Source organism: Cinclus cinclus, chromosome 4 (assembly GCF_963662255.1).
Source record: "Cinclus cinclus chromosome 4, bCinCin1.1, whole genome shotgun sequence".
NCBI lineage: Eukaryota > Metazoa > Chordata > Aves > Passeriformes > Cinclidae > Cinclus > Cinclus cinclus.
In genome coordinates, this window is record NC_085049.1 from 55,743,856 (window position 1) to 55,762,026 (window position 18,171).

Here is an 18,171-nt window from a genome sequence, read left to right on the forward strand (position 1 = left end):
AGAAAGCATTGAAAGCTTTAAAAGGAAAGAAACCATCTCCGTAGTTCTTTCATGGGTTTCTTGAAGCTTGCTGGGTTAGATTCTTGATCTCACTAACATTCCTGAACTCGTTGCTGCATTTCACAACTAAACCAGCTTGAGGCCTGGACTGGAGCACAAGGTCAGCCCACAAGGACAGAACAGTGCCAGGCTTTCTAGAGTTCAGGTTTGTTGTCTGAAGAGGCCCTGTGCTTTCCCAAGCAACCTCTCCCCACTGCTTTCTCAAATAATATAAGAATACTTTGAGATCACATGTCATAAATCTGCACAGGACTGATCTAACTCCTATGTGTTCTGTGATCTTACAAGTGCATTCTGAGAATGGCCCAAGCCTATTTCAGGAAACTGCAAAGGAAACAAGGAGATAAGATATTTCTCCTTCATGAGCACAAACAGTCCTGGTTGACCATGGCAGCACCCTGCACAGGCTGCCAGAAGCAAGGAGGCTTTCCTTGGTTTGCTGCTTATCTGTAAAATGAGTCTATGGGGGGAAATGTGATAGTCCCAAGAGGAAAGAGGTGGGGTAGGATTAATTTAGTTTAATTTTAGACAGACTAAAATGAGGTGTTGAGTCTTTCCAGCTCTCTTGATTGTCAATGGGTAGAGAGAGGAACCACCAAAGTGTAATTGAGTCCACAAGTTGTAGGCAGCTATTTTAGGATGGGCTGAGTTGTTTTGGAGGTGTCTGTTCTTGGTGTTTGACTAGAGCGGATGCTTAATTCCTGTGAATTACCTATATTTTAGGTAGCTGAAGGTTATCCAACGTGTGACTCCCAGCTCTTGGTATCTAGTGCAACCTCACATGGGAGAAATGGAGGAACATGATGAACAGTTTTACAGGGTGAAGTCGTTTAAGCAGCAGGAACTACCACAGGATTTGCCTGTGCATTTTGCCTGTGTAGTATGGGGGCTGCTAAGGGGAATGCTGACACAGATGGAATTAGAGCAGCACTAGCAGACATCACCATGTCATACTTGCTAATACTTTATTCCCTGTTATTATGTTTTCAAAAATACACAAAAATGTATGGGGTCAGGAGAACTCTGAGGGTAGCAATTAGGAGAGAAGCTAGCTTTATGGATGAGTTTCTTCTGACTGGTCTAACAGCACTTCCATGATACTTTGTATATCCAAAATAATGCTCAAAGTATTGTTTTATTTGTTTTAACAGTGGGCATCTGTAGAAGAGTCCCCCTTGCCAAACTCCCTTTTTCCTTTCCTGAGAGCCAAGGTCCTCCTGGTGAATTCAGTTATCAAAGGGTGTGGGAGGCAGGCCTTTTCTGCCCCAGCATGGGCTCAGTCAGTGTGACAGTGGCTGCCATTGATGTGGGTCACTGAGGGCTGAGTGGAAGTGCTTTTTGGGAGGCTGAGCATGCTTTCTTTAGCAGACCTGACAGTGGTGGCCCTGATGGTAATGTGAACAGGAAATTAGGTCCAGGAGCTGAAAAACAAGCCCCAGTTCAGCATCACTGGCTACTTCCTAGACAGCCACATTGGGCTTGATGGCTCAGATGATGTGAAAAGTGGTGACTAACAGTCTTGTAGGAAGGACCTGAGCAGGTTCTCTGGGGAATGATTAGTATAGCTCACAGCCCTGTGGGCAAGAGGAAAAAAAGGGCTCCAAGTGTGCCTGCCCACTTGCCTGCAGACCTTATAACAGAGTTACTTAATTAGCCCAACATGACTGGGGCCTCAGCACTGTGAGTGACAGATCCCTTGCACTGCCATGCACAGTGTGCAGCTCTCTGCAGTGTTGATAATGCACTGCCTGCAGGGACTGGGCAGCCCCAGCTGTTATCTTAGCTAGTTTTATCTCTTAGATACTGTTCTTGGTATGACACCCACTAGAATGGGGCCTGGACAAGGAAAGTGCCTTTCTTCACGGTACCCTTGGGAAACAAGAAACAGAAGTGTGCTGAGGGATAAATAACTCATCCAAGGACAAACAGGATGCTTGTGCCAGAATCTTGATCTCCAGCTATGTTAACTGGATTGGAAAATCTGTGTAGGTCATCCAATACCAAGAAATTTGCAGGGATAAAGCAGAGATTAGGTAAAGTTTGCTTCTTCCATACCCGTTGAAAGATTTTTGGCCACTTATGGATACAGTGTCATATTTCAAGCATGATCTATGAGTTTTTGTTGATACAGTAGGATTAATTAAAAAAAAAACCAAAAAACTTTCCTTGCATGTTAGCTGGGTATAGAAGAAAGGCTGGAAAATGCAAACTCTTTAGTGTGTCTTTTACTGTGCCCAGCAGTGCTGTTACTGAGTTGTGACACTGTTACAAGATCATGCTGATTAGGGGAATCTATCTAAGGATAAAAAAACTCACCGGACTGGCATTCTGTAGATGCTCCAAAGATAATTTAGCCTCTCAGCATAGCAAAATTAGTAGTAATTTTTTATGGTTTTATATCAAGTATTTAGGCCTAGCATGAAGTCTGTTAAATCAACAGATGTTCTTTCAGAAAGAAAAAAGATTTTTGTTGTTTTTTAAGGAGATGGGGGAATGGTGAAATACCCTTTGGTAACAGGGGACTTTAGGGATTGGGATGCAGCCTGGAGAGGAATACTGCAAGTTAGGTGACACAGCAGCAAGGGTCTATAGCTCTGGGATTGTTTGGAATTTTTTGATCCTCTTTTGCCTAAAGAATTAATATTTACTACTAAACTGAATGTGAATGTGCTGTTTATCATTAAAGATGAGAGAGGAAAGGATAGGCTGGGAAATCCCAAGAAACTGATTCCCTCCGACTTGTATTGTTTCTTATTTAACTTCTAAATATTGGCCATTCGTGGAGTTGGCAGACAAAAAGAGTGATTGAATGCTTTGAAAAGACAAATTGTAAAAATTAAATTCTCAGGAAAATAATCCTGTGTTTCAAAAATAAGATATGTTTAATGGGTCCAATGTACACATGTAGTGGTTGTTTCATTGCTATGCCAAGACTTGATTGTGCTGCTAACAGGTGGGCATGAGTTTCTCTAAATTGCAGCAGTAAGGCCAGGTCAGATAGGGACACGTGCTAATTTCTGACTGAATCCAACTGCCAGTGTATCTGTGAGCTCATGTTTCGATTAAACTGAGCTGGAAGAAAGATTATGGAGAAGGAGGAGGAGTGCAGAGGAACGATGTATATATGATATTTTCTTTATGGCACCCATCAGTACTGGACTAATTTTAGAAGATGGTGTAGAATTCAGTGTCTGCATTCATTGAGTTAGAGAAACATTAAGTGCTTGCTGAGGTCAGCAGGAGTTGTGTGTGCTGCGTGTTTGAGGAGGAGGTGTCTGGCTTGATGACTTAGATCAAGCGCCAAAGGTTTGAACCTCTTGCAGTAGGAGCACTGGAAAATAGGGTAATTGTTTAAAAGAAAAACCCCTCAGTTTGGAAGAAATAGTTTCAGTCACATAGAGGAGAAAGATTCCAAGCTTGAACTAATTTTATTTCTCCCTAATTATGACTTTTATAAGGGGAAAAAAATTTCAGGATGTTGGCAGAGCCTGCAGCGTTGGCGCTTTGTTTAGGCAGTGCCACTGGAACTAATATGAATGGGAAAAACTGGTCCCTGTGCTGAATTGCAATGGCTTATTAGCAGGTGGTTTTTCTGCTTTACCAGCAGATCCAGTAGGGAGACTTCCATGAGTCCAGCCCAGTGTCATTGTTCCTTCACTCATGTAAAAACCAGAAAATTTGTTGCTTTCCACCAAAAACTAAGAATATAGATTGTAAAGAACCTTAAGTGAAATTTGTCCTCTTAGGATGACTTAAAGCATTTGTATTCTCTCTCTAGATGTACAGGGGCTTCCAGATAATGCCACATGTTCAGTACATCTACACAGAAGCCTCTGAGAGTCTTTGTGGAGTCAAGCTGGAGGTCAACAAGTACCAGTATCTGATTACAGGTAAAGGACCTTGTACTTCTCCCTAAGCAAAACTCTTCTGTTTTGTACATACACCTGCTAAGGACATGGGCAGTGGTGCAGACAGTTCTGTACACAATTTCCTGTTAAGATGGCCAACAGTATTCTGGTGTTCAGTACTCTACTCTGAGTGACTCAGAGTCACTCTCTAGATGTCCCTCTCTTTCCTAAAGTGTATCTTATACCCAGGCATGCTGTGACAAGTATGTCATATGACAGTCCATGGCTCACAATGTATACCTTAGCTGGCATGTCTGTCACAGGGTGTTACTAGTCTGTGTCAGAAATGGAAGGTCATTTTTGGAATGAGCTGGAGAAATGCAGACTGCTGAGATGGGGGGATGCAGAGGGATGGACATGTGGCCAGTTGCCAAGTCTTGTTTCTCGGGAAGGTGTCAGATAACTTGCTCTGTTCAGAGGACCTGGACAGCTGCTCCTTACTAACCTGCATGGTGTTGGTGGTGCTCTCAGCCAGAACAATCCTCCTGACTTTCAGAAGTGCTGTTATCTTGCTGGCCAGAGGTTCCTCAACCAGTTAGTAAAAACAAAGCATTTGGTGAGCAATGGCTGAAGCCAAACACATTGAGAGCATTAGCAATGTCAGGAAACGAGAGAAGTGTTTGAGCTGAGAAGTGCTAACTTGTGACCATGTGTCTGTTTTCAAGGCCGGGTGTATGAGGGGAAGGTTTACACTGGCCTGTGCAACTGGTATGAGAAATGGGACCGGCTGACTCTGTCCCAGCGCAAAGGACTGAACCACCGTTACCACCTGGGCTGTGGCTGCAAGGTATGTGTCTCTCTAAGGTGGCATTCAGACATTCAAACCCAAGAGCTCTGTCTCTCCTGGCTGGTAATGCTCAGTGATGCCGGAGAATGGCCAGGGAGAGAAAAAAATTGTTGCCAGGAGGGCAACAGTTTTTACAGAGAAGAAATAACGTTCATTTTTAGTGTTGAGACCAGAGAAGAGACAATCAAATAAAATTGCAGAGTCTATGCCTTTAATATCCTGTCCTAGTTAATTGGGTTTGGGGAAACCTTTCAGAATCTATGCAGAATCATTTACAGGTGAATGAAATCAGGCACCAAATACTTGGCAAGATATGTCCAGCTTTTTTCCTGCGTAAACATTTTGAGTACTTAAAACCCCACAGTCTGGCACTGGAACTAAGACTTTTGCACATGGCATCAGGCCTGCAAAAACATAGACATAAGCTCAACTTTTCTGCACCTGAAAAGCCCTTTTGACTATGGAATTAGCTGTGTGTGTGAAGCTAAGCACATGCTTACGTGCTTACAGAACTGAGGCTGAATTTTGGATTAGTAAGCAAGGTTTGAGGTAGTGGAATTTTGAATCACTTTCCTCTGTTAGGAAGACATTTTATAGAATGTTGTTTTTATGTGTAGCCTTATGTGATTTCTCTTTCCAATTACAGATTAGGCCCTGCTACTATTTGCCCTGCTTTGCCACCTCCAAGAATGAGTGCATTTGGACAGACATGCTCTCCAACTTTGGCCACTCGGGATATCAAGCAAAGCACTATGCCTGCATCCAGAGGGTGGAAGGCTACTGCAGCTGGTATAGAGGATGGGCACCTCCAGACAAAACGATAATCAATGCCACAGATCCCTGAGCAGCTCACCCTTTCCTTATCTCCCCTCTCCCTTACTTGTGGCTGATCTTCCTTTGGACACTAACTCTTACCAGATCGTGATGATGACAATGAAATTAGTGCCTATTTTCATGCAAATTCTAGCACTTCGAACACTTAAAGAAAAGGAAAAAAAAAAGGAAAGGAAAAAGTTTGTGCTACCATACTGAATTTGTAATCACCTTTTCCATTTTTGATACCACTCATTTTGATCAGACAACATTTGGGAGCTTACTTTTGCACACCAGAGGGAAAAATGGGAAGGGGAAAAAGGAAAAAACAAAAAAAGATGGAGCTCTTGCTCTCTTACATGTATCATTAGCTGTAGCAATATAATCTCTATTTTTTTAGGAAAACAAAAATCTAAAAACTATGCCAATTAGGCACTGTATTCTTCTATGAGCTGGCTTCCCATCACCCCTCCTCATGCACTAAGTGCTGAAAATACATAGAAAAATCTATTTTAAGGGAAACTGATTTCATTTATCAGATTAATCAGGCAAATGAAGCAAAATGAAAAGAAACCCAGCCTAAACTCTGGACAAGGTGACATCCAAAAGAAATCCTCCTCTCTAGGAGAGATTGGCAATGTGATTGGCCCCAGCAGTAGGAGACTTTACCTGGTGTGTCTGACCACATCATCTGGTAAAAGCATTGTTGATTGACTGTCCTTGCTAATTCAGTCACAGTGTGAATGCAACAGCACATTTGAAGTTCTGGCTTTCCCAGAACAAAATAGAGTATTTTGTATTCTTGTTGTTGTTTCAAAAACAAAAACCCCATCCCCTATTTTCAGGGAGGTAAATGCAACTATAGCAGAGCATATGAAGGGTTGTCTCATCCTGTTTTGAGCAGCATTGGCCCCTGAAATTTTTGCAGCTTAGCTTCAACAGCAAAACCAGCTTGTGAACACCTTAAACCAAACAGATGCAAAAACAACTGTAAATCAATCATGTGCAAGAGGGAAAGGGGAGAATGCTAGAACTCTTATTATTTAAAAAAAAAAGTATTGCCAAAATAGTGTTTTGCTGAACTAAGATGTATATACACATAATGACATAAGCTATTTTTGACAGGATGTGGAATTTTTTTGGTGTTATAAACAAAATAATGGTTTGGTTGTGTTTTAAAGACAGAAATATTGACATTCCGAGTTGGTGAGTTGCTTTTATGGTATTGAAGCTCCAGTGTATCTGCAGTAGAGGCTACAGTCATTGTTTCCTCTGTAACTCCTTGCACCACGGTTCCTCCCCTGCAGCTACAATAGCTGCATTTGTTTATATGGTGAAAGGAAGTGTGTGTGTGGGCTAGGCAAGGAAAAGTGGTCTCCTAATAAGTGTTGTCTGGGATCATAAAATTTTCAGCTGCCTGGAGGATTCCTCCTGTGTCAAGTGCTGTGTTTCCCTCTAGGCACTGTTAAGCATAGCCCTGTGCATGTGCTCATACCATGTCCTGCAGTCATGTGGGAGGAGAAGCCTTACTGTCTTGTGCTTTGCTGTTGACTGGAGAAGTTTTTTTTTTTCATTCTATTTTGTTTTTTATTATTAAGAAAACTATAATATAATTTTTCTTATCAAATAAAAGTATTTTAAGTTTTAATGATGGTGAAGAAGGAGTGCTGACAAAAGGGGTGACTTAAGTTTTGGATGGGGAGGGCTTGGGCAGGGAGAAGATTGTGCTTAACTTCATTTTTGTATTATTATGATTATTTATCTTAAGTTTCCATATATCTTCCGTTCATTCCACTTAGAAAGCAGAGCTGCCACCAGCAGGAAAAAGTTGTTGCAGTGATTCCAGCTTGGGGTAGTACAGCATTTTACCATCAGTGACCTCAGTTACTAGAGAGTTGTTTAGAACTTTTTTTGCCAAATGGAAAAGAAAGGGTGTCTGAGATGGGCCCTGATGTGTTTTTATGTTCCTTACATGCTTCCAGAGCTCTGCCAGATGTACACCCTCTGAAATGCCCCATTTGCTGGATGACTTGTTGCAGCAAAAAGCTTCATTTTTTTAGCATGAACTTTAAAGGGCATTTTCACAAAGTTGCCGTAAGAGATGCCTAGGTCTGCTGCATGTATTTTTTTTTTCCCCAGCAGCTTTGAGTGGCAATGCAGCACAAAACACATTGAAAGTCTATTGGATTTTCCTGTGATTTAAGCTTGAAACACCTCTGAGAAGTCCTCTTCCCTGTGACTACTCCTAAATTATGGGTTGGAGATGAGAGGGAGAGTAGGGTGCTTCATGACACCCATCACAGGATCAGGTGGTGGTTCAGAAAGTTGTTCCTTTTGGCAAAATATGGGTTTGGACTTTGGGCCCAGTGGAACAATCTCTGATTTGTGCATGGCTGACAAAATCTGTGAGGGTCACTGAGGGCCAGAATGAAGCCACCCTCAGTGCTTGCATTGTTTGGAGTCGGTATTGCAGGATGTGGCCCTCCTCAAGCTCAAGGTGACTTGGCAAAGCTGGCATCTTTGTAAGCTGTAGCCACTTCTCACAGCTTTGGAAGGCTAAACAAAAATGCCCCTTGATGCAGTAAAGTGTTGATTTGAATTTTCATTGAACTGCAGCTCTGTGTATTTTACCTGTCACTGATTCATTTAGCTAGCTGAGACATCACAGTATTGCACTTGAATTATTGTGAAAATATTTGCGTTCTAATACTATCAGGACTTGTGTCCCTACATAGGATGTAATGTAGCATGTGCTTTGTAAACAACAAAACAGCAGACGCATTTCTAGAAAGTGAAGCATATTCCCATTTTGTTTTGCAGATAGTAAAATATTTCTGAGATGCAAACAGCTAGACTGGCAGGGGTGGAGGTTTGGTAGCAAATCTTTGCCCTTGCCTTGTAAAGAAACGGTTGTTAAGGCTTTTCAAAATGTGGAGCCGAAAGGAGGGGGAACAATCCAGTGAAAATACATTTCTTTTGGGAAGCTTTTTTATGTTGTTTCTGTGGATGCTATCAGGGACATGCATTGCTTGGGCTTGTGCTTGCATTAAGGACCTGCCTGAAGGCACTCCTGAAGTGAAAGCCATTACATGGATTGAACAGGCTCTAAATCAGACTCAAACTTCTTCCTTTCTGTCAGCTCTCCTTTCTTCTGCCTTGCTAAGTCACTTCTGCCTGCCAATGGACGTGTCCAGGATTACACACACGCTCCCTGCCACCACGCTTTAGACACACCAGCATTATTAAAAATACTTTTAAGAGTGCACAGCTAATTTCTAGACTAGAAAGCTGTTTGGTTTCTTATTTATGCATATTTTTTCTTTACTTGCTGGAGAGTGTTTTCCCCTTTAAAATGACAAAAGTATATCTTGAAGGTTTGGGAAAGGTTAGATTCTATCTGCCTTTTCCAAAATGGAGGAGGTAGAAAGTAGGAGGAGATCTGTGCATGGAGTTCCTTAAATAAAGTCCTCTTGTGGGAGGCTTACCTACCCTGTATGGGGAAGAAAATGAGACATTTTAAAGTCTAAATTTCCCATATTTTGAAGAGTTACATGGCCCATTAGGTAGGACTACTCTAAAACCTAAATCTATTGTATCCTATTCATACTTGTCAGAGTGAAATTCTACCTCACAGTGATGGGAAACACACTGTTGTGTTTTAACAGTAAAGACTGTTGGAAATAAAGGCCTCCATGAGAACAAGCTTCCATCCTTGCAGATGTCTCTGAAAATACTGCTCACTCAAAATGTACTTTATAGCTTGGAAGGACAGAACAGAATTTAGGGAACTGCAAAAAGTTTGTCTTTTTTAGAATAAGTGACTTTTGGGGCTACCAGTCTTGAGGAAAAAAAATGTAAAAAACCCACTAAACATTTGCTGCTGTTTTGCTTTTACTGGCTTCTTCTCTCTGTCCTTCCTTCATAAAGCCACCCTGCTGTTCCTGATAGTCATGGAAACTTGGGGAGAGAACCAAACCCATGTGAAAAATCTTGTCCAGAAGGAATGTATTTGTTGCTAAATTTTCTAGCACTGTTTACAGTTTTCCTCCATGTTATTTATAAATTTTATATTCAGTGAATGTATATTGTCTTTTAAGGTAATGTTGCATAATGTTCACTTTTTATAGTGTCCTTTTATTCTAAACAGTAAAGTGGTTTTATTTCTATCACAGACATTCTGTCTCTGCTTCACTTATATTAGTTTATGTCGACTTCAAATGTATACAAATGGATTTGCAACTGGATTTATTAATTTCCTTCCCCTTCCTGATACCCTTTTATTGGTACCAAAGAAGATATTCCACCTCTGACAATTCTTGCACTTTGGCAAAAATCCCTTCAGGATTCCCCCCCTCTTTTTAAGAGCGTGTTCTCTCTAAGAATTTTTACTGTGGTCATAAGCCCAGGAGAGGCGAAAAATCTGCTTTGAAGTTAATGGCTCCCAGTTGTTAATTGGCCATAGGAGGTCAGTACAGAGCAAGGCAGTCATTAGGGCTGGCTGTAGCACCAGTAGGTCCTTGGAAGAACACTTGTCAGATAGCTCTTATTTCCAGAAAACTGATCATTGTGGGGAGGTCTGAAAGTGCATGTCCATGGCAAAGAGAGGAAAGGTTCTGTTTTCTTTTCTGCTGTGAGTCTTGTCTTGTCAGAATCTTGTGTCCCCTCTTTTGGCTTATTGTTTAAGGCTGATTAAAAAGTACCCTGTTCTCAGGAGGAAGAAGCTTCAGTAAAAGTGTTTTCAGCTAAGCTGAAATGATCACAAAAATGGATCTACTGTTAGAAATGTCCTATATCTCACTTTTTACTCTTGGAAAATCTCTACAGAGATGAAAGAAAGATCTTTGAATCTGTTCTCCGTTTAATCCAAAAGAAAGTAGAAAGTAGACTCTGGAAAATTCTGGATATAGAAGGATGAGGGTGTTCTATGTGAGAACTTAAGTGCTTAAAGTGTGTCACACTGCAGAGAGGTAAAATCATAGTGTTCATTATAAACATTTCCAGAGGGTCACCCATCAAAGGACCATGATGAATTTTATGAGTGCTCACTGGCAGAGCTTGGAAAGCCTTCAGGAGAGGGAAGAGAGACTGGTAAAAGGGACAGATGGAGAAGCTGATGCACAGTGGGCAAGCAACTTCCACAGGTGTTTGGTGATGACTGCAATGCAGCTTGCTTGGTGTAAGCACTTGACCTCTCAGACTCTCACAGCCCAGGATGCTGTGAAGATGCTCCCAGAAAAGATATCTGTAAGTAGTGTAGATTCATTCTGTGAGGCAGATCACCCCCCTTCACCTAGGAAGGACTGACCTAAACTTGCCTAAGTGGATTGTTGCTTCTGTAAATTGTTGGAAAGTATCTGATTTAAACCAGATTACTCAGCCTTGCGTGTCAGCAGTAGGGTTTGTCTTCATATGAGATTACCTACAGTTTAAAAGGCTTCCTGTACCCTTTTGGAAGTTAAGTAATAGCATCTTCAAGTAGGTGATTAGTTATAAAGATGGAAAATAAGTGAAATTAAGATCAGTGCTAAACCAAACTACTTTGCTGGTACCAAATACATCTATACCTCAAGAACCAAGAATCAGATAGCCAGACAAGAAAATCGTGCTAGGAATGCAAACTTATTTGCAATGATAACCTTTATCAAGTATTCCAAAAATACCATTCCTGAAATGGTGGTCCAAGTCACGACTGTCACAACTGTCCTGAAGCATTACTCATGTCACAAAGCCTTCTCCATGAGTCATTAAGAACTAAATGCAACAGGTATACACTTAATCTTATGCATGTGAAATAAACTGCCGCATTGGTTAAATACTATCCATTTCTTTATGTCCTAAATGATAATACAACTTCCTGACTACTTACCTTCATGATGTGCCAGTGAAGCATGGAAGTGCTGTAGTCTGTACAGCACAGGTAGAGAGCAGAGTATTGGAACAGGGAGGTGAAGGGCTGGCATTTCAAAATATTTGAGTACCTAGCAGGCAGCAGTGGGATTTTTCACAAGAAACTAGATGATCATATACCTACCCTCGTTTTCTGTTGGGGCTGGCCCAAAGTGTTGCAACACATGTGTGAGAAAAGACGGGTTTGAATAGATTTTGAGTCTTAGTTTGACATCTCAACAACCCTCATGTTCAGGCTGGCAGTGCTGTTTGGGTTCACAGTCAAGCCTGGGAAATTAGCTCAGCCAGCCAGTGTTCACACAGGGGGTCATGGTTCATACAGGGTTTCATCAAAGCCTCAGCCATGTAGGAAGAGCCATTAATTTGTGGGTGTAAGTTGGGAGAGAAACTCTCAAAGGACTAGTCTTTCTTTTAATGCAGGGAAAACAAGAGCCATGACCAGTTTTAAACAAAGCCCCTCTCTTTGCCATGTTCTCCAGGACTGAAGGCACCTACCCAGACTTCTGTGGAAGGTGCTCTAAGAGTTTGGTACAGTGCCCAGCAGCCACACAGGCCACTGAGTGTGTAGCTGTTGACAGAAATACCAGACCCCAGAGCACTGTGCAAAGAAAACATGAGAAGCTGAAACAAACTCTTTTAAGAACTCCGTGTTACCCTGAGTACCTTCAGGCTGATAAATGTTTCCTGGATGGTGAGCACGTGACAGACCAAGCAAACTAACATTGTGAAACAAACATTTCTTAGGACCTAAGTCCCAAATTGCCAGCATATTTTAAACAATTCCAGGAGTAGGGAAAATCCACTTTATTTGAATAGAGTGATTCTTTGCTCTAAGGGATGAGCTTTTTGTGGACTATGTTTTACAATGGAGTGCTGCTTCAGTTTTGAGCCTTTGAGCCTCTTTGTACATTTTTTCAGGGTCCTTACAGGACCTAGGGGAGGGCTGGGCAAAAAAGGGAAGAGGTTCCCCAGCAGTGCCTTTTGCATCACACTTTTTAGCTAGTACTTTTCTGTAAGTAAAACTTAGACTTTTCCCACCATTCCTGCCACTGTTTCCTCTGCCCAATTTGCATCTGTTGTTACCATCCCATCCATAGTACCATCAGAAGAAAGCAAAGCTACTCACCATCTGCTTATGGCTTGGGAAGAACGTTTGCTCCACCAAGGGGAACTTCTCAGGGCCCAGCGAGTTGAAGATTTTAATGAGCTGAGAGAACTTGGGGTGAGGGAGGGGGAACAAAAAACAGACACAGTGGATGTCAGTGACTTATTGCGCAACAGGCAAATACTTGCAAAAATGTTCTGATAGTGGTGAAGGAGGTGAGGGAAATGTTATCGTGTCTTTCCCACCTTGTTTTCTTGACCTGGGAGCAGCAAGAAAATATGAAGCTGCTGTATTTATCCATGGCCAAGCCAGCCTATGTACACAAACCTTGGACTAAGGGAGCATAGAAGGCATTCAAGAGCCAGAAGGGAATCAGTTTGCATTTACTTAGAGATCTACCATGAACAAGATTTGCATTCCAAATGCAGCTGGGGAGGGGAGCCTTTCTTAGTAGAGGACAGCGCCAGGAAATCAGTGCCACCACTCCCATCAGAGACCAAATAAACCAAAGCTGTCCCTTGGATCTCTTCCCCACAGCCAAATCCAAGCAAGGCACTTTGTGCTGGAGAATTGCTAAGGGACAGCAATTACTAGAGGGTTTGAGTGCCAGACCAAGGGAGTAGGAGCCCATGCTAAACATAACTGACACTTATTGTGAACCAAGGGCCTCCCAACAGCCCTTCATGAATGACAGGAGAGAGAGGGGGGTTCATCTGCCTGTCCCTGTCCCATCTACCATGAGGTCTGAGGGAGGCACCGGTCTGTGAGGCTGGTGTCTAGAGAGCAGTTTGTAACATCAGTGGGGACAGCGACCGCTCTGGTATTTCACATTCAAGGAGGATCATTTGTCATTGTCCCTACCCATCAAGCATGAGCTTCACCATCATCATCACTATCATCACCATTATAAAACCCTTTTATCATTTAGGGTTGTGCCCAACCAGACAAAAAGCTCCCCATGGTAGGACTGAGTTTTGATTTCTGTTCAGGTTCCAAAACCCCAACAGAAGGGTAACACATCACAGTAAATTCCTGCTCTGCTTCAGCACCTGTGAAGCAAGCAGACTATTCTGTATGTTGTCTGCAGCCTCCCTGTTTGATCCATCATTCGTCACGTGGAGAAAAAAATCAAAACTATAAGAGAGAAACCTAATAACCATGATAGAAAAATATCTCTGAAGCAGGGTTTATATACCAAAGTGAGTAAGAAGTGATGCATGTCTCAGAATCTCAGGAGAAGCTTAGACACAGCCCTGTTACCACAGAGAGCTGAACTGGAAAGACTGTTGGTGAAGTGGTTGGACTGGCAGCCGTGTAAGAGAATAAAATATTTGGGGCGGTATCCCAGGTACCACCTGCTGAGGTGGTAGATAGGACTGAGTTCCCCATTGAGTCCTACTCACAAAGTAGTTTATAGCTTGAATTCAGTTTCCAAGCCCCCCAGAATTTGGTAAAATCAAGTTAATTAATAAAAGTCTCCACCCCAGGACAAGTAAGGACAGATTTTAAGTCCTTTGCATGAGTTTCTCAAGTTGCCCATCAAAGGTAGGGATGTATTAATCTTGAAGAAGATCCCTGTGTCACCTGAGGGAGGTAACACACAGGTTAAGGAAAGGAAATAGACATCTAGGGAAGAAGGGAAAGAAAAGCAAGCTCCCTTTCTTCCCAACATCATTAGCTGCTTAATCTTGCTTGTTCTGAGCACTTCTGGGCAACAGCTGGAGCCAGTAAATGCATCAAATCACAACACCAAGGTTACATTTCATTGCAGATAGAGAGAGCTACTGAGGATGTTTTCTGCTGAATAGCCCTGTTGAGGCTCCCCTCCTGGTTACTGGGCTAGTCTAAGCAAAGGAATTGCTGCATGAGAAGTTGAAACTTCATTTGCTGGTGGAGAAGAAATACCCCTTTGAGAGTTAAATCTTGGCATGCAGTCACTGTGCAAAAAATTAGACTGCAAGGTGTGTGCCAGACCAAATGCTGAAGGAACAGCTGCCAGCAGATTTGCAGACAAATGCAAGGAATCCTTTTCCTAATCTCATAGTTCAGAACAATATTTAAAGAAAATCCAGGAAACACCAAGAGGCGGCATACCCCATCACTAACACCACCACCACCACCCTCACATGCATCAGCAGATAAGAGGAAAAACTCCCAATGTAGAATAATTATTGTTGGCAAGGGGGGTATTGATGTTGTGGAAGGAGGACAGCTTGCTTCTCTTAACTACTTGCACTAGCCCTGCACATTCTAGAAAAGAAAAATAAAACCCTGTTTTGACTAGCAAGGTGAGCAAACAGGGCTTAAAAGTTAAACACAATGAGCCAGAGACAGGGAGAGAAGGAAAAACACTCTGGCTGAGAACAGTCCGTGCCCCTTTCTGTGTATGAATGCAGCCCTGGTGAACCTTGGACACCGTGATATTGAGGCAATGTACATTTATCCTGGGAAAACAGGTCAAACAAAATAACAAAATAACTGGAACAACTGGGCAGCTGATAGACAATGTTCTGACTTGCTCCTTTTGAAGCACACGGCTCTTGGCTGTTGCTGAAATAGAGAGAGTTTCAGATGACAGATTCAGACATCTGGGAGCCTCGTCACTGGGCCAAGCCCGCAAAAAGGTCTGATTTTGTTATTGCCCCTCATGGGACAGTTCCCTCGCAGTTTCTTTTTTTTTCTTTTTTTTTTTTTTCTTTTTTGTTTTCTTAATCAGCTGTTAGGGACAGGATGTTGACAGAGACTCCCACAGTTACGTGGTGCAGCAGCCTCTGAGATACCTGATAACAGGGCTCAAGTAACATCTCCATGCAGATGGGTAGGAACATTGTTGTCAGCAGCTCTGCTACATATAACCACACCTTCCACATGCTGGAAGCAGTTCTTGTTTTCTGTTGTTCCACTGATTTTAGTGGGATTGCATCCAGACCACAGATAACACATGGGGCAAGGCAGTGTGGCACAGCCTGGTTTTAGGTGCCTGGAACACATAGGAACTCAAGGGAAGTGCCTTGGCCTGACTATTTGGAGATCAGAGCTACATGCAGGAAGTCTTTACAGAGAAATAAAAAGATCCATTCGGAGGACCTTAAGGCCTTTTGCATATTTTGAAAGTGCTAGGTCATCAGGGAGCCTATATCCCTTGACAGTCAATAACAGTTTGGCTAGGAGTCCCTGGACTCAGGAGGTGACTGTCAGAAAAATGTCATGTTTTCAGCTTCCTTACAGATGCAAAAGTTGCTTTGCAATTACTGCATGCAGTGTGAGTACTGCTCTGAGCATTCTTACCACTGTATTTTGGACTGCAACTTAGAATTCTAGCCCAGAAATTATTATTGGTGGTTGAAGCATTGTGCTTAGTGTGCTTTTAGTATTATTTCTCAATACTTCTGGGATCATCTTAAAACTTAGATTTCTTAAATATTTCTCTCAGTGTGTGAGACCCCTGAATATTTTTTCATTTTCTCTCAGAAACATCTAATTCAAACTGTGCCTGTTTTAATCTTTAAAGAAGTTTTTGTATTGCAGAACTGGAAAGCTGGCAAATGTCATTAAAAATGGGGCTGCATGTTTGAGTAAACTCAAACCCAAACTCAGCTGATTGTAATTAGAGTTGCTGAGAATAAAACATGGTTGCAAACTGCCAAGGAAAAAGAGCCTCAATTTCATCCCCTTCCACAAAATCATAAACATTTCTATGAAATGGAACCATTTTTGGAGAAAAGAAAAAATGAGAGTGTAAAGCACATTTCCCAGGGGTATATAATTTAATTTCTTCATGCATCTCAACTGTTTTCTAGATCCAAAAAGTTTCCAGTAATCTTTGTTATGCCGATCCCTTATTTCAAGATGCCTGTTTTGCAATCAAAGTGGAACGTGCACCAAAGTGTCCCTATCTCTCACTTCTCAGCTATCAGTAAAACAAAATTTTCTGATTCTGCTGCCAGTGAAACCTTTTGCCCTCAAATGCCCCTCGGCAATCTCTACATGAGCTTAAATACCATCTGAGCATTTCTGCTCATTCTATATAATCTTACAGACTGCTGGGCACATTACAATCACTGGTTTGGGGGTGATGTGACAGCAAGGGAAGGAAGCATTCTGCAAACCTGTTTAAATTGTTTGCCAGGGGTTTCCTTGACTCCTCTGGGAAGGATGTCTGTGCCAGCTGTATTCCCTGTGAGGAAAGCATGGCACAACCAGACCCTAGAGCCAAGATGTTCCAGAGCTAAGTTCTCCCACACTGCCTTTCCAGCACTGCTTTTTTTTTTTTTTTTAAATGTGCTATGTTTATTTGTTTTCTTTTATTTTAGATGCCTAAAAATAGGTCTTTCACATCTTGAGGCCCTTTCACACCATCAGAAATGTAATTGCAGGGCATGAGTTGCAAAGTGTCAACTAAGCCCTGACTGACTTGACCCCAAAATCAGATGGAATGGACCACATGACTGTCAGCACAAGGCAGTGTAAATGTGGAGGATTTTTGTCTGGTCACCAGGGCCAGTGCATTGTGGTAGGATCAACTTGTCAGAAACAATGTGAAGGTGTGCTACTGAGCCTGGAATTGAGAAATCAAATGGAAACTGAGGTCAAATGTACATTAACCACCTACACAGTGATGGCAAAGTGAGATTGTCCTTTCTACCCTGATTATTGCATGACAACATTTTTGGAAAAGACAGTATCTTTCTCTTGGTTTCAACAAACCCCACAAATGTTGTAAAAGGGAAAACTAAAACAACTCTGTTTATTACACTAGTACCACTTTAATAAGAAATTACTTAAATCCAACACTGCCCAACTATGGAAATAAAAGTCTGAGTCCCTACAGACCTCATTTGGACTTGAGCTACCAACCAACACACTGAGAACCACTAGGATATTTATTCCAAGGAAAAGAACAACAATAAAACCCCACTTAATGAGGTGATGAGGAAGATAGTTTTCATTTGCTATAAACACTCCTTCTCATCCCAGCCTCAATTTGTGCAGTGAGTAAGGGAATTCTTGAAAATGCATCTAAAAGTTTTCCATGGTGTCATATTGGAGAGTCCCATCTCCTTCTCACATCCATATAGCTGTAATTTCCTGCTTTGAACCTAGAAGAGTGCAGGGAAATTTCCATTCTGGAAGCATCAGTGATCAGAGAACATATTTTGGGATGAAACTGCTTGGAAAACCCTATGTCAGCTCCAAAATGGTATCAGGATCTGGCTTCCTCCTGCAGGTACTGCCGTGGCCAGCCTTACTCTTGTGGCTCATGGCCAACTTATCTCTCCAGCTCTCTGGCTTCTGCAGCTTCAGCTGCCTTGGAGCTGCTCAGAGAAATGGTCTGGGGAATTATTACAGACTTTTATTTGGGGCTTAGAAAAGCCAGTGCTAATATCTTTCATGGTTTTATGAGATTCTGAACTTGACAACATTTAAAGAATGGGTGAAGGGAACTTCTAGTGCAAAATATTAAAACACTGGAAAATATCCTCATCAGGAGCTGACTCAGCCTAGGTCTTTGCAAGGTGCAGTATTTCAGGTTTAATGAACCAACACTTTATGATAATACTTCATTTTGTTCTGTTGAAAAACTCTACATG

The 18,171-nt window shown here is 42.0% G+C and overlaps 2 protein-coding genes across 3 annotated transcripts in view; one reads left to right on the top strand and one right to left on the bottom strand.

The window, feature by feature from the left end:
- Positions 1 to 9,741, top strand: part of TIMP3 (TIMP metallopeptidase inhibitor 3) — a 37,444-nt gene extending 27,703 nt beyond the window's left edge. Inside the window, exons 4-6 of the mRNA XM_062492127.1 lie at positions 3,839 to 3,950; positions 4,634 to 4,755; positions 5,402 to 9,741. Of these exons, the coding sequence (XP_062348111.1) occupies positions 3,839 to 3,950; positions 4,634 to 4,755; positions 5,402 to 5,599 (432 nt within the window). The 3' untranslated portion in view covers positions 5,600 to 9,741. The remainder of the gene's footprint in view (positions 1 to 3,838; positions 3,951 to 4,633; positions 4,756 to 5,401) is intronic.
- The window catches only part of SYN3 (synapsin III), a 166,505-nt gene that overhangs the window by 113,999 nt on the left and 34,335 nt on the right, over positions 1 to 18,171 (bottom strand). For both annotated transcript variants that reach the window (XM_062491288.1, XM_062491287.1), the window contains one exon: positions 12,602 to 12,691. In XM_062491288.1, coding sequence (XP_062347272.1) covers positions 12,602 to 12,691 — 90 coding nt within the window. The remainder of the gene's footprint in view (positions 1 to 12,601; positions 12,692 to 18,171) is intronic.